General features: G+C 51.2%; 2 protein-coding genes across 2 annotated transcripts in view; both read left to right on the forward strand.

Moving 5' to 3' along the window:
• TMEM102 (transmembrane protein 102) overlaps window positions 1-26,239 on the forward strand; it is an 84,148-nt gene that overhangs the window by 48,996 nt on the left and 8,913 nt on the right. The gene's annotated exons all lie outside the window — the stretch shown is intronic.
• The window catches only part of FGF11 (fibroblast growth factor 11), a 50,673-nt gene that overhangs the window by 17,249 nt on the left and 7,185 nt on the right, over window positions 1-26,239 (forward strand). Inside the window, exons 2-3 of the mRNA XM_079952160.1 lie at window positions 17,351-17,461; window positions 19,425-19,528. Of these exons, the coding sequence (XP_079808286.1) occupies window positions 17,351-17,461; window positions 19,425-19,528 (215 nt within the window). The remainder of the gene's footprint in view (window positions 1-17,350; window positions 17,462-19,424; window positions 19,529-26,239) is intronic.

The following is a 26,239-nucleotide window of genomic DNA, read 5'->3' on the forward strand; positions in this document are numbered from 1 at the left end:
GCTTGAGAGCAGTACATGTGAAAAGGATCTAGGAGTCTTGGTTGACCACAAACTTGACATGAGCCAACAGTGTGACGCGGCAGCTAAAAAAAGCCAATGCAATTCTGGGCTGCATCAATAGGAGTATAGCATCTAGATCAAGGGAAGTAATAGTGCCACTGTATTCTGCTCTGGTCAGACCTCACCTGGAGTACTGTGTCCAGTTCTGGGCACCACAGTTCAAGAAGGACACTGACAAACTGGAACGTGTCCAGAGGAGGGCAACCAAAATGGTCAAAGGCCTGGAAACGATGCCTTATGAGGAACGGCTAAGGGAGCTGGGCATGTTTAGCCTGGAGAAGAGGAGGTTAAGGGGTGATATGATAGCCATGTTCAAATATATAAAAGGATGTCACATAGAGGAGGGAGAAAGGTTGTTTTCTGCTGCTCCAGAGAAGCAGACACGGAGCAATGGCTCCAAACTACAAGAAAGAAGATTCCACCTAAACATTAGGAAGAACTTCCTGACAGTAAGAGCTGTTTGACAGTGGAATTTGCTGCCCAGGAGTGTGGTGGAGTCTCCTTCTTTGGAGGTCTTTAAGCAGAGGCTTGACAACCATATGTCAGGAGTGCTCTGATGGTGTTTCCTGCTTGGCAGGGGGTTCGACTCGATGGCCCTTGTGGTCTCTTCCAACTCTAGGATTCTATGATTCTATGACTCAAACTAACGGCTTCAAGCTACGAGAAAGGAGGTTACAACTCAACATACGGGGAAAACTTTCTGGCAGTGAGCGCTGTTGGGGCCTCCCTCCTTAGAGGTTTCTAAGCTGAGGTCTGTCGTGGATACTTTAGCAGGGGTTGGGCTGGATGACCTCCCGGGGTCCCTTCTGACTCTAGATGGCTCTGGAACCGGCTCTCAAGAGACTGCAGCCGCTGCAGCTTGGGCCTGCGGGGTTTAGGCAAACACCCGGAGGAGAGCGCTCGATTGCACCCCCATGTCAAGTAGCAGTCTACCTGCGTGTCTCCTCGGCTGCAAGGCGGAGTCGGCAGGGGTTGCGTGGGCTGCCCACTGTCGGAGACAGGATGCTGGGCTTCCCCGTCCTTTGGTACGATGCTTGCAATAATAAACTCCCTGCCCTCTCTATCTGCATCTCCCTGCCCGCCCGCAGCACCGAGTCTGTTGTGCCCCCCTTGAGTACTTGGCCTGCAGCACGTGCCAGCTTCAAGCTGGCATCCAGAACATCTCTCTGCTTGCCTCGCCTCGCCTCCTCTCCCTTCCTGATTTCTGGCGCCCGGCCTGCACCTCATTACCCTGTGGTGTCCTTGCAGCTGGCAGAACAACGTTGGCCGTGGGAGCTGGCCAAAAACTCAGCCCCGCAGACTCTCTCTCTCTGCCACCCTCGGCCCACAACACCCAGATTTTCCCTCTGCATATTACACCCCCAAAACCCAACCCTATAGCAACCTAAAACCGAGCCCCGCAAAACCTGATTTCCTGGCAAATGGAGAGCGACTGTTTTGAAGCACCTTCCTCATTCCTGCGCATTGTAAGCTCCCTGGGGCAGAGACTTTGGCATTCTCGCGTGGGTACAGACGCGACTGGGTCAGATCCGGGTTCATTCAGCATGCGGGTATCCGATTTTGTTTCCGTTCTCTGGGGTTGTCGGGGTCATCCACCAAAGCGATTGTCTGTGGCTCATTGGGGTGGGGTGGGGACAGCTGCTTGGAGTGTAGAAGGTGCCCAGTTCAGTTCCCTGTGGGATCAGGCCGGTGACCCTTCTTGGCCAGGAAAACCTGCACGCAGGATTCGAACACAAGAGCAACTCCTAGGGTTTCCAGCAACTGGGATTTGGAAGCATGGCAGAATTTGGCCATCATGCCTAGTTGTCATCTCTCCAGCAGCGTGAAAGCATGGAGAGCCTTTGCTGCCGGCCAGTGTGAACAAGCAGGCCAAGGGTTCAACAGAAACTGGATGGTTTGTCCTGCCTGGGATTCGTTTGCTTTGATTCCTGAATACATGGGGTTGGTCTGGATGACCTCAGGAGCCCCTACCAACTGTACAATTCTAGGATTCCACAAGCATTCGCCAGCCGCCAGCCGCCTTCTGCATATATGGTGTTCAGCTGGGTTGGAAGGGAGAATCTGCAAGCTGTCTCCACCACAGGCGAAACCCCCGTTCTCCCTTCTGCTCTTCCTCGGGGGGCACAATTTCTTGGTTCTGCCCTTCTCAAGCCACCCACAGCCCCTGTCTCCTTTTCAAAGAATTTTAGAGGCTGAAAGGGGCCTCCAGAGGTCATCCAGTCCAGCCCCCTCCAGTACAGGAGCCACAGCCCGAGAAGCCCCTGACAGATGGCCACCCAATCTCTGCTTAAAGGAGAGCATGCCATCTTCAGCGGTCAACTCCATGTTCATTCAGATCTCTTTCTTTGTCATTTGAACCCCTTAAAGTTTGGGTCCTCCCTGGACAGTAGCAAGCCATCTCTCTCCTCTTCCCGTGGGGAAGCCCTCCAGATTTTTGAGGGTGGCTCTCGCAGCCCCCGTAGGGACGCGGGTGGCGCTGTGGGTTAAACCACAGAGCCTAGGACTTGCCAATCGGAAGGTCGGCAGTTCGAATCCCCGCAATGACGGGGTGAGCTCCCGCTGCTCAGTCCCTGCTCCTGCCAACCTAGCAGTTTGAAAGCACACCAGTGCAAGTAGATGAATAGGTACCGCTCCGGCGGGAAGGTAAACGGCGTTTCCGTGCGCTGCTCTGGTTCGCCAGAACCAGCTTAGTCCTGCTGGCCACATGACCTGGAAGCTGTACGCCGGCTCCCTCGGCCAGTAAAGCGAGATGAGCGCCGCAACCCCAGAGTCAGCCACGACTGGACCTAATGGTCAGGGGTCCCTTTCCCTTTACCTCAGATTACAGACGCTTCAGGTTACAGATTCCGCTATCCCAGAAATAGTGCTTCAGGTGTCAAGTCGAAAGGATACGTTCAGACATAATATTTGGAACATTGTGACAACTATACAGTGGTACCTCGGGTTACATACACTTCAGGTTACATATGCTTCAGGTTACAGGCTCTGCTAACACAGAAATAGTATCTCGGGTTAAGAACTTTACTTCAGGATGAGAACAGAAATCGTGCTCCAGAGGCGCAGCAGCAGCGGGAGGCCCCATTAGCTAAAGTGGTGCTTCAGGTTAAGAACAGTTTCAGGTTAAGTACGGACCTCCGGAACGAATTAAGTGCTTAACCCGAGGTACAACTGTACCTCGCAACCGAGCGAGGGACCACGCAACCGAGCGAGGGACAAATGTCCCCCGTTTTTCATTGCCCAACAAGTGAGCCGGCCCCTTGTCGGTCAGGGGCACCTTCTGAAAAACCCCAGGCCTTTGAGCTGGTGGAAGTGCTCGAGGAAACGCCACAAAGCACGTCCAAATACCAGGGCAGGTCTCGTCTGGGGTGGGGGTGGGAAAGAGGAAACCCCCCCCCTTAGCTGCGGTTCCTTCCCAGCTCTGCGGTCAGGCTAGGGGAACCACCCTCCAGACCCGAGGGCTCCCAAGAGGGTATCCGTTTCCACCTCGCGGGCACTTTCCCGGCTTCCTCATCGGGGAAAGCGATCCGTTTGGAGGCATCTAAAAAAAGGGACGCGGTTTTTATTGCCAGGAATAAATATATTTATGGAGGCTTGGAGGGAACCGCCGCGGCGCTCCCTCGCCAGGTTTTTATTTGGGAACTTATTCGGAGATTGGGATATAAACATGATGGATGCCTCTCTCGGTGGCGGGTGCCAAATTTCCCGGACGGTGTGGCTTAGGCGTGGCCCACCAGCCGCGGCTGGGCTGCCCTACCCCATTGCAAAAGTCTTCCCTCTTTATCTTTCAATTGGGGGCACACACACCCCACTGCCCTCCCCACAAGGTCAGCCCAGACGCTTCTCCTGCCCCCCTCTTGCCTTAGCAACAAACCCACCCCCCCATCCCTGAAAACAGGCCATGGGAACCAGATCTCAACCTCCCATCTCTCTCCCCTTGCATGCTCCAGGCTAGCTGCAAAGGGAGCCAGGGCTATTATAATAAATTAAATCCATTTAAATATATCTGCATACATTATGGGAGGAAGGGAGCTTTGCAAAGCTGTTGGAAGAAGGGGGGGGGGGAGAGAGAGAGAGAGACGACCCCGTGTCTGTGAATTTAAGAACCGACCGTCTGCTTGTAGGAAGGGCGGAAGGGGATAATTATCCGGATAAATTTATTCCCCTGGTTTCTTCCTTCCTTTCTACTGCACGCTATATATTTCCGTCCTCAGTCCTGATTGGAAAAGATCTCTGCCCCCAATGCTACGTCTTGGATGTGGGGCTCAGGGCCCGTCCCAAATCTCTGTAACACCCATCTCTTCCCTTAATGTCCTGAATGTGATAGCCGCATCCCAGATCGCCCAAAATTCTAGTCTTCATGGGCCTCTCTGATCCCACCTTGCTGCCTGGATCTGTGCCCCCCCCCAACAAAACCCACAAACCCTTCTGAACCCCTTGATTTTACATCCTAACATCACAGAACCTGCCACTGTGCCCCACAATATCTCCAGCATCTCATCTGTTTTCAGATCCCTAAATTCTCAGCTTTGAATGACACGCCCCGCTCCCCAAATCACAGCCTGTTTGATGCGTCCATCCACAACGCCCCCCCTCCCGGTTCCGCCTTGCTGACCCCCCAAGAAACCAATCTCCTGGGGGCCAATCACGCCTCCCCACCCAAACCCCGCTAGCTCCCTTTTCCGTGGCATTTCCCTGCATCGGCCAAATGACCTTTGAGGGTCCCTACAATTCTAGGATTCTGTGATCGAGGGTCCCCACAGACCCTTTTTTATGCAGGAGCTGGATAGCCGTCCACTGGGGAATCTCCGTCTGTACTTCCTGCACTGCAGCGGGTTGGGCTGGATGACCTTTGGGGCCCCCACTACCAACCCCAAAACCATATGACACATACACACACACACCGGGCTGCAAAGCTTTCCCCGCACCCTGAATTTGCAGCCCGTCGCAATACCAGCCCCCTATCCCAGGCCAAATCTCAGACCCCCGTCCTTTTGCTTCCCCGGAAAATACTCTTCCTCCCTTTTCCGCCTCCCCCCAAATTGCCTAGGGATTTCTCCCTCCCGCCTCCTGTGATCAGGAGCACCTCTGCATCTGCCTAACCTTGTAGATTCCTCCTCTCTCTCCCTCTCCCTCTCTCTGCAGATGCGGAGGGAGAGCGAGGGAGTGTGACAAGGGAGAGGAAGGAAGGAGAGAAGAGGTGAAACAGGCAGGCAGGAACCGCCTGGGTGTGTGGGCCCAATATTCTGCACCCACAATGTCGGTGGCAATGGAAAAGGCTTGCCAAACAGACACCCCAGGGCTGGGGGTTTCACCTGCCCCCCTCCAAGGCTCGATTCTCCAGAAGGGGCCACAAGATTATCTTTAATTTTTTGACCACTATCGTTCGCCCACGCACCACCAATCTCTGAGCGAATCCCGCTTTCCTGGGGTTCGGTTTCCCTCGGGACGAAGGTCAACGGAGACCGTAGAGTCTTTAGGCTATACGGTTTGTGCATTGGCACATATATACACAACCCGAGCCTAAGGTGCAGGGGTTCGCGGCGTTTGCACCCCCAAAAAAGATCTCGCCTCTCTGTCATGCGCAGTTTTAGGTCCAGCACAGAGCAAGCAGGTCTCTGTGTCTCCAGCTCCCAGTCTGGTTTCTGGCTCAATTCGCACTCAGAACTCAGGCTGTTGCTCTGAGAGAGGGGGCTGGGGAAAAGGCCTGGTGGGACCCCTCACCTATTTGCAGCTCTGGCAAGCTGGATCATTCTTTTTGGGTGCTGAGGAGAGTACCTGAGTGTTGTCTTACAAAGAAACTACCGTATTTTTTGCTCTTTAAGACTGACTTTTTTCCTTCTAAAAAGTAAGGGGAAATGTGTGTGCATCTTATGGAGCGAATGCAGGCTGCGCAGCTATCCCAGAAGCCAGAACAGCAAGAGGGACCGCTGCTTTCACTGCGCAGCGATCCCTCTTGCTGTTCTGGCTTCTGAGATTCAGAATATTTTTTTTCTTGTTTTCCTCCTCCAAAAACTAGGTGCGTCTTGTGGTCTGGTGCGTCTTATAGAGCGAAAAATACGGTAGATCAGCGATAGAATCCTCTCTTGGATTCTAACCTTTGCTGGGTACAGAAAAGGGACTCTGGGCATCATCCAGACTGACGCCGCCTCAAACCAACAACAGTTCAACAGACTGGGGGTGCATCTTGTAAGCTTCAGCCCAGGTTGGAGATGATAGCATCTCTGGAGTGTCCTCCCATTTTCCCAATTAACCTCCGTCTCCAAAGCTCCATAGTGGGAAGGAATTGAATGGCACACTTTCAGCGATGGGGGTAAATGGTCAACACGTCGCGCTGAATGACGTCCCCACGACATCACCAGGGGGTAGAAATCCCCCAGGCGCATCTTGCGGCTGGCGTGGTTCCCGTGGCAACCATGTGGAGATCTCTGGTTGCCAGGCGACGGACCTCTCCATCTGGTAGCCAAACCCTGTGAGGTTGCTGAAGGGGCTGTGTCTGGCCTCAGATCACCCAGTGAACTTCCTGACTGATCTCCCAGGTCCAACACTCCAGCCACCACACCACCCTGGTTTCCTAGAGCCCTTCTGCTATGGGGCAGCCCTATAAATTAAGTAGGCAAATCAATTTGGGGAGAAGGATCTGAAATTCGGAGAGAAGGATCTGAAATATTTTCCTTGAAGCTATAATTTGTTTTAGTTGATGTTTTAATGTGTTGTAAACCACTTTGAGGTGTTTTCTTGGAAATATAAAACAGTAAAGAAATGGAACAAACAAACAACAATGATAATAAATTTCATTGTAAAGGGGGGAAAAGCACCTAGGATTAAGGTGCCGTTTGGCGGCCATATATCTGAGTTTCAAACATTGCAGCTAAGAATATTGTCTGGCTAGTTCAGCAGTAGAATGCCCTCTGGGATTCCAACCTTTGCTGGGTATGGGACCCTGGGGCATCATCCAGACTGACCCCCCCAAAATCCCACAACGTTATTATTCAGCAGACTGGGGTTTGCATCTTGCAAGCTTCAGCCAAGGTTGGAAATGATTGCATTCGGGGTGTCCTCCCCATTAACCTCCGTCTCCAGGGCTCAATGGTAGGAAGGAATTGAATGCCACACTCTCGGCAATGGAGGTTAATGCTCAACGCATTGCACTGGTTGACATCGCCAGGGCCTGCCCTGGGACATCACCAGAGGTCGTCGCTGGGTTCTCATGTTGCGACCCTGAACGCGTCAGTCGTTGGGGGACCCAAGTGGAAAGAGTTCTGCTTGCGGACTTCCCCGAGTCCTGCGTGGCAGCGGGTTAGACTAGATGACCTTTGGAGGTCCCTGCCAACGCCACAATTCTGCGGTGCATCTGGTTGGCCTGGTCTAGCAGCTGGGCTCTTCTAAAGTTCCGAGTTCTAGTCCTACCACAGCTCAGGGCTTATCACAAGCTCCTTTTCAAAAAAGGATTGGGAAGAGAAAAAGAAAATATCACGCCAGCTTTTTTTTTTGCAAATTTACAGTGCGACTGTACTTGGAGTACAGTTCTGGCGCCAAAAAGATATTGCAGAGCTGGAAAAGATTTGGAAAAGGTGGAGAGGAGGAAAGGTGACGGCGTTCGGAACTCTTTCCTTTAGCTAAAAAAACGCATGGAAGAGGAGGGGCCTATAAAATTATACCCGGCGAGGAGAAAGCAGAGAGGAAAAGTTTTTATCCCTCTCTCTCTCTCGTCGTGCTGGAACTCAGGGCCGCCTAATGAAGCAGAAGGATGGGAGATTTCAGGGCAGATGAGAGGAAGTCCTCCTTCACGCAGTTATACTGCGGAACTCCCTGCCACAAGAGTCAGCAATGTTCCACCAGCTTGGAAGCTTTAAAAGAGGATTGGACAAATTGATGGAGGGGGAGAAACTATTGATGGCCATTGTTATTGGGTCCTGAATATGGGCTTCTTTTGGCGGGGGGCGTGTGGATCTGGTTTCCCACTTTGAGAACAGGATGGTCGGCTAGATGGAAGCTGATGGACTCCATTTTTCAACAGTGGTTGGCCGCCTGCTAGAGATTCTTTCTCTGTGATTGCTGCATGGCCACGGGGGTCAGACCGGATGACCCTCAGAGGTCCCTTCGAACTCCACCGCTCTGTTATTCTTTCTCGGCCTCGGTTGTCCCCGTGTGTGAAATGGGCACGTCACACTGGTCAGGAGACCTGGAAGTGAAGGCTGCAGAAGATGATGAATAAGGAGCTGTCTGTTTGAGTTGCTTTGCTAATTATCTTTTTTTTTTTTTTTTTTTTTGGTGGGGGTGTTGGAAGGAGAATCTCCAGCCCCTCCAAAGGCACTATCAGCCGCAGGCGAGAAAAAACCCAGAGTCATGGATAGAGAAGGGAGAGGGAAGGAGATGTTTTGCTGGAAATCTGCAGTTCATCCTTTGCTGGGCCAACTGCCTCTGAGAAGTGTGGACACCTCACCACTTAAAAAGATTACATTCATATACAACTAGACTGATTCATCACTGCGATGGGACGTTTGCCGGCGGGAAATAGAGCGAGGGGGGGGAAACTAAATGACCGTGGGAGGCAAAATCCAATTGTTTGCCCCCAGTAAAAAAAATACGTTGCACTTCTCTCCTGGGAACCCAGGCGTCCTGCACCCCTTGCCCTAACTCCAAATAAATTGTGATTTATGTATTTTGGAACAAGCCTGATTTTGCACACACACACCCCCAAAAAATGCCTGAAACAACCCCCCTAAAACTCAACGCCAGACCCTTCCCCTTTCCATCTTGATCTGGGGAGATCTGAGCCCGTTCCCAGATTTCTTGCCCTCCCCCTTTTCCTTAAGGGAAACAGCAGAATTAAAATGCTCAAATCTCCCCCGACGTTGATGGAACGGGAAATCTCTCGCTGCGTCTCGTTAAAAGGGACCCATTTTTCTTCCCTAAGTATAATTTGCTTAAGAGTCTTTCCCCTGCGTTGTCATATCCCAGATGCTGGCGCCCAGAATATACCCCTTTCGCTCTGTAATGGCTCGTGAATTATTTCCAAGGCCTGTCAAAAGGCGGAGAGGGAGGGAGGGAGCGGCGGAGGAACAAAAAGAGTGATTTTCTGAGCTTGAAGCAGGCCAAGAATTGGGGGGGGGGGGGAGAGAGAGAGAGATCTCTTCGGAATAGAGATGTCCTAAGATGTGCGCTCCGTGCGTGTCTCAAATGTGTGTTTTGTTTTGTGCAAAAGTCACGCCTCGGGTCTGTAGCTTTTTGGGTGTGTGGTTTTTTTGGGGTGTGTGTGTTAAACCTCAACATTAAATTAGCCAGAGGACCAAGGGAATTTCTCGCAGCCCAATTCTCTTCGGAAGATTCAGGGCAGATAAAAGGAAGCCAGCGCAGAGTTAAACCGCGGAACTCCCCGCCACAAGAGGCCACCGGCTTTAAAAGAGGGTTAGACAAATTCTAACGGCTCGGCTCTGCCTCCATGGTCGGAGAGACAACGATGCTTTTGGATCCCACTTGCTGGAAAACATTGGAGGGGAACAGTGTTGGTCTTGTGTTCGAATCCTGCTTGTGGGTTTCCTATAATGCGCGTCTGGTTGGCCACTGTGAGAACAGGGTACTGAGATTGGCGGAGGGGGCCCTTTTGGCAGTTCCTCCACCCTCAGAGTCACTTGAGGGGATGTTTTGAGCAGTCGTTTTTATGGCTCTAAGGGACGTGGGTGGCGCTGTGGGTTAAACCACAGAACCTAGGACTTGCCAATCAGAAGGTCGGCGGTTCGAATCCCCGCGACGGGGTGAGCTCCCGTTGCTCGGTCCCTGCTCCTGCCAACCTACCAGTTCAAAAGCACGTCAAAGTGCAAGTAGATAAATAGGTACCAATCCGGTGGGAAGGTGAATGGCATTTCCGTGCGCTGCTCTGGTTCGCTAGAAGCGGCTTTGTCATGCTGGCCACATGACCCGGACTCTGTCGGCCAATAAAGCGAGATGAGCGCCGCAACCCCAGAGTTGTCCGTGACTGGACCTAATGGTCAGGGGTCCCTTTACCTTTACCTTTTATGGCTCTACATGGTTTTGAACTTTTTTTTTGTATCACACACTATTGTGTTTCAATAGCATTGCTGCATTTTAATCATCGCAACCTGCCCAGGGACCTCAGGGCTGGGGGCTGATGAGAGTTGCAGTTCCCAGAAAATTCCCGCTGGGTGTTGTAGCCCAACACATTCCTGCTGTCTGATTGGAGTTATATTAGTCATACCTCGGGTGCTTCCGGTTGCGTTTTTTCGGGTTACGGACCCACCAAAACCCGGAAGTACTGGAACGGGATACTCCCGGGTTTTGGGGGTCGCACATGCGCAGAAACGCTAAATCGCGCTTTGCGCATGTGCAGAAGCGCCAAATCGCAACCCGCGCGTGCGCAGATGCGCCACTGCTGGTTGTGAACACTGCAGGTTGCGAACGTGAATCCTGCACGGATCACGTTCGCAACCTGAGCGTCCTCTGTATTATTAAAGTTGTTATGGAAATGACATGGAGGGGCGCACAACTTTACAGTGGTACCTCGGGTTAAGTACTTAATTTGTTCCGGAGGTCCGTTCTTAACCTGAAACTGTTCTTAACCTTGATACGGAAGGGGGGGGGCATGTCTTCTTCACCTTCTTCCTTGCTACAATATATCCATTTATTTCCAATTGTCAATGTCAAAAGGGACTAAAATCTATAAAATTCATAGAAACTCAACGTGCCAGTTTGCTCAATTTCTCTAGGACTCCATGACACCTCCCCTGTCCTCCATAATCCCTCAAACAAGGTGTCAAGACCCTAATCCTGTCAAATCACTCTGCCAACCTTTCCTCCGGGCAATGCCAGTACATGGACCATTGTCTTCTCATCACCGGTACTCAGGATCAGTGGCGTAGCGTGGGGGGTGCAGGGGGGGCCGGCCGCACCGGGCGCAACATCTGGGGGTTAGGGTTAGGGGGCGCAAATCCATGGGTTAGGGGGCATAAATTACTTGCCTTGCCCCGGGTGCTGACAACCCACGCTATGCCACTGCTCAGGATGTGCTTATCTGCGCATATCTCCAGCTCTGCATATTCCCCCCTCCCTCCTCCATATGTTAATCCTGTGTAACCCAACCTCTTCTTAATGTATTCATGATGTAACTGGGATGTATTTTGCACTGTATTCTGGGACATGGAGGGAAGTTTCAAAAGTTCATGTGACCCCTTTCTCGCTGTTCAATCTCGCCTTGAACCTGATGCGCAATAAACTTGGATCTTCTGCATCTTGCTCCTGTCTCCGGCTGAGCTCATTTTCCTCCGCAGGGACCCGCGGACTTAGTCCGACGAGCTGGGTGGCAGAGCAGCCTCGCACCCAGATTTTACCGTAACAACCTGAAGCACCACTTTAGCTAATGGGGCCTCCGGCTGCCGCCGCGCCGCCGGACCACGATTTCTGTTCTCATCCTGAAGCAAAGTTCTTAAGCCGAGGTACTATTTCTGGGTTAGCGGAGTCTGTAACCTGAAGCGTATGTAACCTGAAGCGTCTGTAACCCGAGGTACCACTGTATAGTTGTCACAATGTTCCAAATATTATGCCTGAATGTATCCTTTAGACTTGACAGTGCAGGTAAGAAATCTAACTTTATAGATTCATAGAAAATCCATACTTAAACCGACTCTCCTCATTCCAAGACCATTTTAACCCTGAAAGAAAGGTGAATTTGGGCTCCATCTCCCTCCATGAACCAAGAAGCAGGAACAGGGCATCCCGCCATAATTCCCCAAGCGTGAGAGGGCATTCACGGCCCCCTACCCCGGAAGTGACCAAGGGGGCAACATTAGACATCCCCAGAGGCAGTTGAGCAAGTCAGGTGTTCTGAAAGCCCCTCTCCAGACCAGTCCTGAGGGCAAGGAGATATCAAGAGTTTGATTGTTCTTTTGGGTGATGGGGACTTAAGAGGTGTTGGGAAAGGTGTCTGATAAACTGACGTAATGTTGAACTTCCTCAACCATTGTATTCGTGACCCCCTGGACCAGAGCACGCCAGGCACTCCTGTCTTCCACTGCCTCCCTCAGTTTGGTCAAACTCATGCTGGTCTCTTCGAGAACACTGTCCCACCACCTCGTCCTCTGTTGTCCCCTTCTCCTTGGGCCCTCCATCTTTCCCAGCATCAGGGTCTTTTCCAGGGAGTCTTCTCTTCTCATGAGGTGGCCAAAGTCTTGGAGCCTCAGCTTCAGGATCTGTCCTTCCAGTGAGCACTCAGGGCTGATTTCCTTCAGAATGGAGAGGTTGGATATTCTTGCAGTCCATGGGACTCTCAAGAGTCTCCTCCAGCACCAGAATTCAAAAGCATCCATTTTTCGGCCATCAGCCTTCTTTATGGTCCAGCTCTCACCTCCATACATCACTACTGGGAAAACCAGAGCTTTAACTCTACAGACCTCTGTTGGGAAGGTGATGTCTCTGCTTTTTAAGATGCTGTCTAGGTTTGCCGTCGCCTTTCTCCCAAGAAGCAGGCGTCTTTTAATTTTGTGCATTCTGTCACCATCTGCAGTGATCATGGAGCCCAAGAAAGTAAAATCTCTCACTGCCTCCATTTCTTCCCCTTCTATTTGCCAGAAGTTGATGGGCCCAGTGGCCATGATCTTCGGGGTTTTTTGATGTTGAGCTTCAGACCATATTTTGCGCTCTCCTCTTTCACCCTCAATAAAAGGTTCTTTAATTCCTCCTCACTTTTTGTGACATGCTAGTGATGTAGTGATGATGTATCAATGATGCCTCTCAAAGGGTATTCTGGGGGGAAGAGGGAAGTTTTAAAACAGGATGTCACCCCATGCTCAGGTTTTTTACTCCTGTGGGGACCTGTTGTGCAACAATAAAGATCATGGTCTACTGACCACTAGGACCTTAGAGACCAACTAACTTTGTTCTTGGTATATGTTTTTGTGTGCATGGTATCTGAAGAAGTGTGCATGCACACGAAAGCTTATACCAAGAACAAACTTAGAAGAAGAAGAAGAAGAGTTTGGAGTTGATATCCCGCCTTTCACTCCCTTTAAGGAGTCTCAAAGCGGCTAACATTCTCCTTTCCCTTCCTCCCCCACAACAAACACTCTGTGAGGTGAATGGGGCTGAGAGACTTCAAAGAAGTGTGACTGGCCCAGAGTCACCCAGCAGCTGCATGTGGAGGAGCGGAGACGCGAACCCGGTTCCCCAGATTACGAGACTACCGCTCTTAACCACTACACCACACTGGCTCTCTAATTAGTTAGTCTCTAAGGTGGTACTGGACAATTTTTTTAATTTTTTTATATATTTTGACTGCGTCAGACCAACATGGCTACCTACCTGAATCTACTAACCGCTGTTTTGCTCCAAATTACTTGGCTGAAACCACTTTCTTTTACTGACCACATGGACCCGCAGGGGACTTCCACCCCAACGAGCTGGGCTGTGGAATAGGATCTCACCCTGAAATTTCCCCCCTCAAAAGGTAAAGGACCCCCGACAGTTAAGTCCAGTTCTGAACAACTCTGGGGTTGCAGCGTTCATCTCGCTTTACTGGCCAAGGGAGCCGGTGTTTGTCCGCAGACAGTTTTTCTGGGTCAGGTGTCCAGCATGACTAAGCTGCTTCTGGCGAACCAGAGCAGCTCATGGAAACGCTGTTTACCTTCCCGCCGGAGCGGTACCTATTTATCTACTTGCACTTTGTTATGATTTCGAACTGCTATGTTGGCAGGAGGAGGGACCGAGCAACGGGAACTCTCCCTGTCGCAGGGATTCGAACCGCCGACCGATCAGCAAGCCCTAGGCTCTGTGGTTTAACCCACAGTGCCACCCGCGTCCCTTAACATAGTAACATTGTTATTAACAAGATTTATATACCAGCCTTCATCGTAAGATCTCAGTGCTGTTCACAGAATAAAACACAGTTGTAGTCATAGAATCATAGAATCCTAGAGTTGGAAGAGACCACAAGGGCCATCGAGTCCAACCCCCTGCCAAGCAGGAAACATCATCAGAGCACTCCTGACATATGGTTGTCAAGCCTCTGCTTAAAGACCTCCAAAGAAGGAGACTCCACCACACTCCTTGGCAGCAAATTCCACTGTCCAACAGCTCTTACTGTCAGGAAGTTCTTCCTAATGTTTAGGTGGAATCTTCCTTCTTGTAGTTTGGAACCATTGCTCCGTGTCCGCTTCTTTGGAGCAGCAGAAAACAACCTTTCTCCCTCCTCCATGTGACATCCTTTTATATATTTGAACATGGCTATCATATCACCCCTTAACCTCCTCTTCTCCAGGCTAAACATGCCCAGCTCCCTTAGCCGTTCCTCATAAGGCATCGTTTCCAGGCCTTTGACCATTTTGGTTGCCCTCCTCTGGACACGTTCCAACACATTCCTGCTGCCTGATGAGATATGTAGTCCAAAACATTCCTACTGGCTGGTGGGGGGAAATTTCACTGACAGGAACTATTAGTCCCAACACATTTGCGCTCACTGGAAGCTGATGGGAGTTGTAGTCCAAAACTGGAAGGCATAAAGGTTGGGGAAGTCTGGCTGAATGGTCAGAGCACATGAGCCAGGACTCCTGGGTCCTTTCGCAGCCTGGGATGGGGTCTAGGGAGGTCTACTCCCTAGAGAGGGGGGGGCATGTGCAGGAAGGCAGGAGACAACTAATCCTTCAAGGGCAGCCCCGCGTAGAGCGAATTACAGTAGTCAAGCCTGGAGGTGACCATCACATGGATCGCAGTGGCAAAATCAGGGCGAGAAAGGTAAGGGACCAACTGCTTAGCACGGCGGAGATGGGAAAATGCCAACTTCCGCTCGCTCTGGGAGTCCGCCCCACAAAATAACCCACAAGTAGGAACCGCTCCAACAGCCTCAAGCAGCCCCACACACTCTGTGACGCTTCTGTCTTTTTTTGCCAAGCCCCCAGTGGGGCTCAAGAGGGGTGTCAGAGCTCAAGGGCTGGGGCGGCCGACCGAGAGAGAGCTTGATGGGCCCAGGCAAGTGGCGAGGGGGTCGGATGTGAGGTTGCAATGTGCCTGTTTTTATTACGCGGCAGCCAGACTGGTGACTGGGAGCAGCCGCCGAGACCACTTAACACCGGTCTTGAAAGACCTACATTGGCTCCCAGTACGTTTCCAGGCACAATTCAAAGTGTTGGTGCTGACCTTTCAAGCCCTAACGGCCTCAAAGGCCCAGTAGACCTGAAGGAGCGTCTCCACCCCCATCGTCCAGCCCAGACACTGAGGTCCAGCTCCGAGGGCCTTCTGGTGGTTCCCTCCCCGCGAGAAGCCAAGTCACAGGGAACCAGGCAGAGGGCCTTCTCGGTGGTGGCGCCCGCCCTGTGGAACGCCCTCCCACCAGATATCAAAGAGAACAACAACTACCAGACTTTTAGAAGACATCTGAAGGCAGCCCTGTTTAGGGAAGCTTTTAATGTTTGATGTATTACAGTATTTTAATATTTTTTGGGAAGCCGCCTAGAGTGGCCGGGGAAGCCCAGCCAGATGGGCGGGGTATAGATAATAAATAAACAAATAAAATACCGTGTTTTCCGCTCCATAAGACACACTTTTTTCCTCCCAAAAAGTAAGGGGAAATGTCTGTGCATCTTAGGGAGCAAGTGTGTGGTCGATCGCTGGCTCCCTTTCCAGCCCATTGGCCAGGCCTCCATTGCTGAATGTTCTGCAGATGGAGGCTGCTTTTTCCCCCAGCGATGTGGGACTTGCTGATTAGATTATCTGTCTGGAAACTGTAAAAAGGGCTCCCTTTCCTTTCCTAAAGAAGCTGCAGAACTGTGAGTGGAACCCCGTAAAAACAGGATTTTTCCCCTTTGCAAAAGAATCTGCACAACTTTGAGCTGATCCTCAAAAAACTGGGCTTTCCCCCTTTCCTCCTCTAAAAACTAGGTGTGTCTTATGGTCAGGTGCGTCTTATGGAGTGAAAAATACGGTGTTTGTTTGTTTGGTTTTTCAGATTAAAACTTTACAGTCACATATCGAACGTGCAACAGAGAATCAAGATTCTAAAGAATCTCCTGGACTTCCCTTTGTGGGTCGTGATGTTAATCGTTTCCTCCCGCGTCTTTTACGATAATCCAAACCTTTTACATCTCCATTATGTCAGGAATTCACCATTAAGCTACGACTTGTAGTGCAATTTTTAGGATTCTAAGCTTGAGCCACCGGCGTGATGCAGCAGCCAAAAAGTCTAACACGATTCCAGGCCACATTAATGAAATCCCAGTTTCTCCACACTTTAATGGGAGCGGGGCTGGCCATCTGGAGTTGGCCATGTCCGATTCTGGACGGCTCGTGTTGGCATGTTGGGGTGGGTTTGGGAGGAGCACAGGGGGGGGGGACAAGACTAAAGGAAGGGGGACAGACATACAGCTTGAAAAATGAAAAACTGACATGATTGCACCATTGCATAACGTTTAGGGCTGCTAAGGACATTAGACAAGATTTGACCTGCATCAGGCAGTCGCCTTAATCGTTTGTCCGAATGCACATGGCAGGAATTGCAATGCGCCGTGCTAGGTGCTGTACAGTTTTTCGTTGTGTTTTCACAAATGCCCTCCACCTCTGCAGTTTTCTGAGCGGGGGCGGGGAGGCTTCTGCAATGCTTCGTGTTTCAAGCTGCAAAGTCCTGGGTTCAAATCTCAGTGGGGCTGAAGTATAAGCCTGGCAGAAAAGAAACGTTTTTGACCGGTGCCAAAAGATATATTTTTGTGTTTTGTGTTTGGTTTGGTTTGTTTTTGATGTATTTTTAATCTTTGTTGGAAGCCGCCCAGAGCGGCTGGGGAAACCCAAATAATAAATTGTTGTTGTTGTTGTTGTTGTTGCTTTTATTTTTTCATTTATGTCATTTTAAATTGCGGTTGATATTAATGCTATAGTCTTTGTTTTAGATTTTATGATTTATGTGGAAATTGTTTTCCATTTGGTTGTGTATTCTTTTTAATGTGTTTTATTTATTGTTTATGGTTTTTGTTATGTTGCTGATTGTGTAAATCTTGTCCTGTCGGAAGCCGCCTTGAGCATTGTTTTAACTAGGGAAATAAAAGAATGAATGAATGAATATGTGAGGATGGTGGCCGACGAGCCTCTCTGGCGAGAACGTCCCGCAAATAGGGAGCCATCACAGAAAAGGCCCCGCTCTCTTGCCGCCACCCTCCGGGCTTCCCTGTGGAGATTGGGAGCACGCAGAGAAAGGCCTTAGACGGTGATTGGAGGGTCTGCGTCGGTTCACATGGGGAGAGGGAAGTGATGTTTCTTACCATGTCTTGCTTGCTTTCCCACCCCCGTTCCGGTGCAGAGCCGCAGCTGAAAGGCATCGTCACCAAACTCTTCTGCAGGCACGGCTATTATCTCCAGGTCCACCCCGACGGCAGTATTGACGGCACCAGAGAGGACACCAACGGCTTCAGTAAGGGCAGCTGGCGGGGCCGGGGGCCAGGGGAACCCCTCGCCTGACCCACGTCTGTCGCCCAAAGCCCCGGCAGGAGATCTGGAGAAATCTCTGACCCTCCACCTGCGCATCCCAGAACGGATCGGGGCAGGAGGCTTCCGCTTATTCCCTTTCCAGCAGGGGTAGGGTGGGCAGCAGGGAGCCAGACAGCAGGTGGCGCCGAAGAGCCAACGCCTAATTCCTTTTATTTATTAGAATCATATACCTTTTTCATCGCAAGATCTCAGGGTGCTTCCTTGCCGAGTTCGCAGAGTCAGAGAAGGAGGAGGCCGCCTCAGAACCGTACCGCCGGAAGGGAACTCCAAAGGTCATCCAGCCCAACCCCGTGTAACGCAACCGCGCAGGGGGTCAGCCAACGACTCAGAAATATTTGGGCCCTCCACCTGCCGGTTGGGTCCTTTTTTGGGCAGGGGGTGTCATGGCCTGTCCTAGCCCCGGTTTGGGACAAGACCTGGGATATATTTCCGGGCCATTTGCGAATTAAATTCTGCCTGTTCTTTCCTCCAGGGGGCTGGATCTGGGGGCCCTCTTGCCTGACCACATGCCCCCCCCCCGTCTGCAGCCGCGGCCTCCCTCCCCCTGGCTCATTCCCTCGCTGGCTTGCGCCATCTGTCTTCCCTTCCTCCCTTCCTCCCGCCTTCTCTTCCCGTCCATTCCTGGCTCTCTATCTGAGCATAATTGAGCCGGCCCGTCCTCTGAGGGACGCGTGATTGATGATCCCTGCTCCTTCCATCTCATCCCGTCCTGGGCTGCTTCCAGCGAATCGCTCCCCTCCACCCTGCGCTAGACCCGAATACAAAACCGGGAGGAGGGTGGTGGCAGCCACGGCCTCAGCAAATCTTGCCACCCCCTTTGCCCCCTCGTGCTCTTGCATTTAAAGGAAGCAGAGGCTTTCGAAAGGTCCCCCTGCCGCCCACCTCGAACTCGCTCCCCGTGGTCTGAGTCCCTTTCCTAAGCAACCCTTCATCTCGTTCCTACTCCTGCTGCCACCGCGCCAGCAGAATTCACAAGTTCTGCCCATGGGGGTCCTTCTCTGCCCCCCAATATTTCCTCTCTCCTTCCTCGGAGGTTTTTAAGCAGATGTTGGCCACCTGCCGTTCTAGGATTCCTAAGCCGTGGTTCCTGCGTTGTGGCGGGCTGGGTTGGATGACCCCACGAGGTCCCCTTCCAGCTGCACAGTTTGGTGGTTCCAGGATTCTCTCTAAAGGGCACACGGGTCCAGGCTCCCAACTAAGACGGGGGGGGGGGGGATTTGGTTTCGCAAAAAAATTACCCAGATCCTCGCTTCTCGAACCGAAACCGTGTTTTGAATTCGGCACTCCTGCGATATCCACAAAGAACCTCTCCAAACTAAGGAGGTGTATATCTGTGAAAAATAAACGAGGAAAGGAGCATTAAGTTGTGGAGAAAACCTTGCAAAAAAAAGTGAATATTAGGCAAGATTTTGATCTGTTTTTATTTTAACTCTTTGAGAGCTTTCATATACTGTCTCTTTTTTACCAACGATTGTATTATTTTATCTTCTTCTTTTTTTTTTTGCAAACCACTGCAAAGTTTTCGGCTCGGTTCCTCGCAATCGAGCAATGCGTAGATTTTTTTTAGGAAGCATAATGAAGCGAATTTTTGAAAATTGCATTCGGAATGTTGCGTTCGCACTCAGATGCCAGCGAATTTTCACAAGGGCTAGTAGCATCTTTCAAAGTTCATGTGCGAAGAACGGACCTTGAGAAGCGTTAGAAATTGAAATGGGCAGTTTTTTTGTGGAAAACCCCCCTCCCCAGTTAGAAAAGCCTTCTGACAACTAGGGGGCAGGGATGGAGTACATCTGTTTGCTGACCCCTATTCTTGACCCCCCCAAAACCCTCTTCCTGTTCTTCATTGGGTGTTGACACCGACCTCCTTTCTGCCTCTCTCCCCGCAGCCCTCTTCAACCTGATCCCAGTGGGACTTCGCGTGGTCGCGATCCAGAGCACCAAATCGGGCCAGTACGTCGCCATGAACGCTGAGGGCTACCTCTATACCTCTGTGAGTATCCGGGGGGCTCGATTCCTCCTGCCGACGGGTGCTGGAAAATTCGGGACGGGGGGGGGGGAGAAAGTACTTTCTTTTTGTAGATGAACTGCGGAACTCCCTGCAACAGGACAAGGCGGCGGGCCGCTTTAAAAGAGGACGGGGCAAATTAGCAGAGGAGGAGGAGGAGAGGGCTGTCGGCAGCCTCTGTGGTCGGAAGAAAGCAATGCTTCCGAATGCCAGTTGCTAGAACGTGTAGAAGGGGAGAGTGCCGGTCCTGCGTTCGAATCCTGGTTGCAGGTTTTATTCATTGGCCACTGGTTTGATCCAGCAAGCTCTTTTCACATCCCAAAAAATGCTTTAGATGCATGGGTTTGCTCCAAAACGTTAGGTAAAGGTAAAGGGACCCCTGACCATTAGGTCCAGTCGTGGCCGACTCTGGGGTTGCGGCGCTCATCTCGCTTTATTGGCCAAGGAAGCCGGCGTACAGCTTCCGGGTCATGTGGCCAGCATGACTAAGCCGCTTCTGGCGAACCAGAGCAGCGCACAGAAACGCCGTTTACCTTCCCACCGGAGTGGTACCTATTTATCTACTTGCACTTTGACGTGCTTTCGAGCTGTTAAGTTGGCAGGAGCAGGGACCGAGCAACAGGAGCTCACCCCGTCACGGGGATTCGAACCGACGACCTTCTGATCGGCAAGTCCTAGGCTCTGTGGTTTAACCCACAGCGCCACCCGCGTCCCTCCCCACTAAACCACAGGACAAATTTCCTGGCTGTGAGAGCCAGAATGGTCTCCCTCGGGAGGTGGTGGACTTTCCTTCCTTGAAGGTTTTTAAGCAGAGGTTGGGCGTCCATCTGTCATGGATGCTTTAGCTGAGATTCCCGCATTGCCGGGGTTGGGCTGGATGACCGCTGGGGGTCCCTTCGAACTCAACACTTCTGCAATTCCAGCAGGAGCTACGGATGTCTGCAGATGGAGTCTGCATGGTAGGCCCCTCTCCCTCTAGAAGTCCCCCCACAAAGAAACCCCACAGGTAGGAACCGCTCCAGCAGCTTCAAGCGGCCCCACACACTCTGACTTTTTTCGCCGTGTGCTTAGTGGGGGTCAAGAAGGTTGTCAGACCTCACCTGGAGTACTGTGTCCAGTTCTGGGCACCACAGTTCAAGAAGGACACTGACAAACTGGAACGTGTCCAGAGGAGGGCAACCAAAATGGTCAAAGGCCTGGAAGCGATGCCTTATGAGGAACGGCTAAGGGAGCTGGGCATGTTTAGCCTGGAGAAGAGGAGGTTAAGGGGTGATATGATAGCCATGTTCAAATATATAAAAGGATGTCACATAGAGGAGGGAGAAAGGTTGTTTTCTGCTGCTCCAGAGAAGCGGACACGGAGCAATGGATCCAAACTACAAGAAAGAAGATTCCACCTAAACATTAGGAAGAACTTCCTGACAGTAAGAGCTGTTTGACAGTGGAATTTGCTGCCAAGGAGTGTGGTGGAGTCTCCTTCTTTGGAGGTCTTTAAGCAGAGGCTTGACAACCATATGTCAGGAGTGCTCTGATGGTGTTTCCTGCTTGGCAGGGGGTTGGACTCGATGGCCCTTGTGGTCTCTTCCAACTCTAGGATTCTATGATTCTAAGGGCTGGGGCGGCCGACCGAGAGAGATCTTGATGGGCCCAGGCAGGTGGCGAGGGGGTTGGATGTGGGGTTGGGGAAGCGATGTGCTCCCTTCCAATTGGGGTCAGGGAATTCTCTCTCCAGAGGCCTCGTTAAAGAGGGCAGCTGCTAATTGCAGTTCATAGAGAGTGAGAGGAAGAGAGGGAAAGTATTCCCCTCCCTGGGAAATAATTACTGTACATGATTCGTTTCACGGGTTGCTGTGCAAAAAAAAAAAACCCTCCCTGTCTTAAAACCCGAAGACCCGTCTGCAAATCGACCCATGATCGCAGAACGGCAGCGTCGGAAGGGACCCCCGAGGCTCATCTAGTCTAACCCGCTGCAATGCAGCAATCTTTTGCCCAATGTGGGACTCGAACCCAGAACCCGGCGTCAAAGAGTATCGTGCTCTTCCGACTGAGCACCCAAGAGGGCTGCTGGGAACAGGAACAGGAAGAAGAAGACAACGCAGCCCCCGTCCATCATCCGTACCAACCATGATTGACCAAGATATTCACACCTGGCGGGGGGGGAGCACAACATCTTGTGGCAGGGAGTTCCGCAGTTTAACAACGTGCCAGCACTTCCTTCCATCTGCCACCAATCTCAGCTGCAAAGCAAAGGGCATTCCTACAAAAAAAAAACAATCCCAGGAGGCGCCTCCGTTAGCCAAGGGCGCCGGGAAACTATAGTTCCCAGGAAACTACAGTTCCCAGAGTTCACTGGAGAGAGCAAATCAAGCGCTTGGAAGGTAGATGTGCTTCAAATAATAATAATAAATTTTTATTTACATCCCGCCCTCCCCAGCCGAAGCCGGGCTCAGAGCGGCTAACAACAATAAAATGATACACATTCTAAAATCATTTCATTATAAAATTAATTCACATCAAATTGATGGCAACCATTGGGCTAGAGTTATGTGGAAGATTGCCAAAGGAGGGGGTCAGGCTGTGCCCTGGCCAAAGGCCTGGTGGAACAGTTCTGTCTTGCAGGCCCTGCGGAAAGATGTCAAGTCCCGCAGGGCCCTAGTCTCTTGGGACCGAGCATTCCACCAGATCGGGGCCACAGCTGAAAAGGCCCTGGCTCTGGTAGAGGCCAGCCTAACATCTCTGTGGCCTGGGACCTTCAAGATGTTTTTATTTGAAGACTGTAAGGTCCTCCAAGGGGCATACCAGGAGAGGCGGTCCCGTAGGTACGAGGGTCCTGGGCCATATAGGGCTTTAAAGGTCAAAACCAGCACCTTAAACTTGATCCTGTACTCCACCGGGAGCCAGTGCAGCTGGTATAGCACCGGGTGAATGTGATCCCGCAGCGAGGACCCCGTAAGGAGGCCTGTGCGCTCACTGTCTGAAATAAAACAGGGTCTTTTCTAAAAGTCGGCCGGCTGCCAGGATCAGCCGACCTTCCTCTGGGCACCCCTTTCTCGTCCCCTGGCCGTCCCCTGACCCCCCACCCTTTGCTCCTCCTGCCGGGAAGTGCCCTGCCTGCAGCAGTGTGGCCTGTGGCCGAGCGACGCATCTCTGGGCAAATTCTTGGCAGCGACCGCCTCGGAGGGGTGGCGTTTTTTGGAGGGGGGGGTCCCCGTTCCGAAAATGGAGAGGGAGGTTGGCTTGGGAGGTGCCGGGTACAGGCTGGGGGCCGGGGGAGGCGGCGAGGGTTGGGGGGGCGCGATGAATCATTTATCCGCCGCCTGGAGAGGTGACCCCGATCCGGCGGGGAGCGTGGAACAGCTGACAGGGAGGGAGTTTTCCCTGGGAAGATGGTGCCTGTCAGAAAGGATGAGCGTGGCAGAAAGTGATGCCTGGCTGCTTGGGTTTGTGAGAGCGAGGGAGAGAGGCGGAGGGAGGGACGGAGGGCAGGCAGGCGAGGGGGCAGGAGAAGGGGGGCGGCACAGCCGGGGAGAGGGAGAAAGAGGCTCTTGGGACACCCCCAAAAAGAAGAGGAAAACCAGCGCATAAGGAGAGGCGAGGGAAGGCAATGCACAAAGGCTTGGAGGCAAATATCCTCCATTCTTCTGTATGCACTGTGTATTTCAAGGCCAGAATTTAAGGGGTTTTAGGTGCTTTTGAATTCTGGTGCTGGAGGAGACTCTTGAGAGTCCCATGGACTGCAAGAAGATCAAACCTCTCCATTCTTAGGGAAATCAGCCCTGAGTGCTCACTGGAAGGACAGATCCTGAAGCTGAGGCTCCAAGACTTTGGCCACCTCATGAGAAGAGAAGACTTCCTGGAAAAGACCCTGATGTTGGGAAAGATGGAGGGCGCAAGGAGAAGGGGACGACGGAGGACGAGATGGTGGGACAGTGTTCTGGAAGCTCCCAGCATGAGTCTGACCAAACTGCGGGAGGCAGTGGAAGACAGGAGTGCCTGGCGTGCTCTGGTCAAGGGAGTCACAAAGAGGCGGACACGACTAAACGACTCAACAACAACAAAGAGCACCTGCTTGGCACATAGAACAACCGAGAAAAGGAATTTCTCCATCGTGCAGCGCAGGGTTCAGCGGCGGAACTCCCTGCCACAGGAGGCAGCGATGGCCACTCAACTGGATGGCTTTGAAAGAGGATTGGGGAAATTCATGGAGGAGCTGACCCAGAAACTCCAGCGGGTGCAGAATGCCGCAGCAGGGCTCCTTACGGGGTCCTTGCCGCAGGATCACATTCACCCAGTGCTTTACCAACTGCACTGGCTCCCGGTGGAGTACAGGGTCAGGATTAAGGTGCTGGTTTTGACCTTTAAAGCCCTATGCGGCCCAGGACCCACGTACCTACGGGACCGCCTCTCCTGGTACGCCCCGTGGAGAGGTCCACAAATGGCAACACTTTGAAGGTCCCAAGTGGTTAGATTGGTCTCAACTGGGGACAGGGCCTTTTCCGTACTGGCCCCAACTTGGTGGAATGCTCTGTCCCAAGAGACTAGGGCCCTGCGGGACTTGACATATTTCCGCAGGGCCTGCAAGACAGAGCTGTTCCGCCAGGCCTTTGGTTTGGACTCGATCTGACCCTTATGTTTCCCTCCCCTTATGGTTTTGAATTTTAAAATGAGGCTGCATGTTAAATTGCATTTTAACCTGTATTTTAAATTGGTTTTTACTGTGATTTTATTGGTGTTAGCCGCCCTGAGCCCGGCTCTGACTGGGGAGGGCGGGGTATAAATAAAATTTATTATAATTATAATAATTATTATTATTACTTATACCCCACCCATCTGAATGGGATAGCCGGCTTTCGTCCCCAGCGGCTGAATATTCACAGCCTGTTACCCTGGAAGCCACTGCTGCCAGTCAGTTCAGATTAAAAAATCCTTGCTGAGTTGGAAGGGACACCTGAGGACCATCTAGACCAACCCCCCCCCCCCAAGGCAGGAAGGTCAGCTAAGGGGGAGTGTTATATACACTCACATCATGGGAAATGTACAAAACTACAAGTGCACTGATAAGGCACACAAAAAAGAAGAAACAATAATATTATCCACGTAGAAAACAAAGCAGAACAACAACAAGATATTGAGTTTAAAAGGGGGGAAGAGTAGTTGACCAGACCTTAACCTCATACGGTATTTACAAAAATGGATCCCAAATATCGTTAAATGGAAATCGTTGTACATAGTGAATTTGTGTTGTTGTTTAGTCGTTTCGTCGTGTCCTCCTCTTCGTGACCCCCTGGACCAGAGCACGCCAGGCACTCCTGACTTCCACTGCCTCCCGCAGTTTGGTCAGACTCATGTTTGTAGCTTTGAGAACACTGTCCCACCATCTCGTCCTCCGTCGTCCCCTTCTCCTTGCGCCCTCCATCTTTCCCAACATCAGGGTCTTTTCCAGGGAGTCTTCTCTTCTCAGGAGGTGGGCAAAGTCTTGGAGCCTCGGCTTCAGGATCTGTCCTTCCAGTGAGCACTCAGGGCTGATTTCCTTCAGAATGGAGAGGTTTGATCTTCTTGCAGTCCATGGGACTCTCAAGAGTCTCCTCCAGCACCAGAATTCAAAAGCATCCATTCTTCGGCGATTAGCCTTCTTTGTGGTCCAGCTCTCACTTCCATACATCACTACTGGGAAAACCAGAGCTTTAACTATACGGACCTTTGTTGGCAAGGTGATGTCTCTGCTTTTTAAGAAGCTGTTTAGGTTTATCATTGCCTTTCTCCCAAGAAGCAGGCGTCTTTTAATTTCGTGACTGCTGTCACCATCTGCAGTGATCATGGAGCCCAAGAACGTAAAATCTCTCTCTGTCCTGGGGTCAGAGATTAAGCACAGCTGGGGGAGAAACAAGGGAGGTGCCAATCAGGAGCAGAGAGGGGTGTGGCTTGGGGCAGGGGGCGTGGCCTGGGGAGGCTAACCAGGGCCAGAAAGCAATGCTTGGAGGGCCACATTCTGCACCCAGGACTGAGGTTCCCAACCACCGCCCTAGATGCTACAATAAAGCTGCCTGGGAGGGAATAGGATTATTCAAGAGCTACCCGAAAAGGGATGTTTTAATGATTATTATAGATACATAAAGGAAGATTTAATCTGCTTGACTGCTTTGAGGGCAGGTGATAATAATAATAATAATAATAATAATAATAATAATAATAATAATAATTTTTATTTATACCCCGCCCTCCCCAGCCAAGGCCAGGCTCAGGGCGGCTAAGAAGCAATAATAAAAACAAGTTGAATGAATACAACTTAAAAACAAGATTAAAATACAACATAAAAACATTAAAATATTAAAATGCAGCCTCATCACAGGAAATGTATAAAATGTATAAAAGCCTCACCAGAAGTTGATAGTCAAACAGGTGACGTGTAAGGGAGAGGGGTTGAAGGTTGGAAATCTTATACGATACGACAATTTTTATTGTCGTTGTCCCATACGGAACAACGAAACTGAAAAAAATCTACGTCAGGCATTCAAAACTGGAAACAGCACAAGGAAACTAGAGGGGCAAAAGGGGGTGCGGGTGGGATGTCAGCTTTTAAATCTGTATTAATTTGTTTTTTAAAAAATATGGGAAATCAATAAAAAGAACTGGAGGAAGAAAAATGCAAAAAATTGAACTTGCACGCCTGCTAAAGGAGATAGGCCATCTGTGGGG

Source organism: Podarcis cretensis (assembly GCF_951804945.1).
Source record: "Podarcis cretensis genome assembly, chromosome: 13".
NCBI lineage: Eukaryota > Metazoa > Chordata > Lepidosauria > Squamata > Lacertidae > Podarcis > Podarcis cretensis.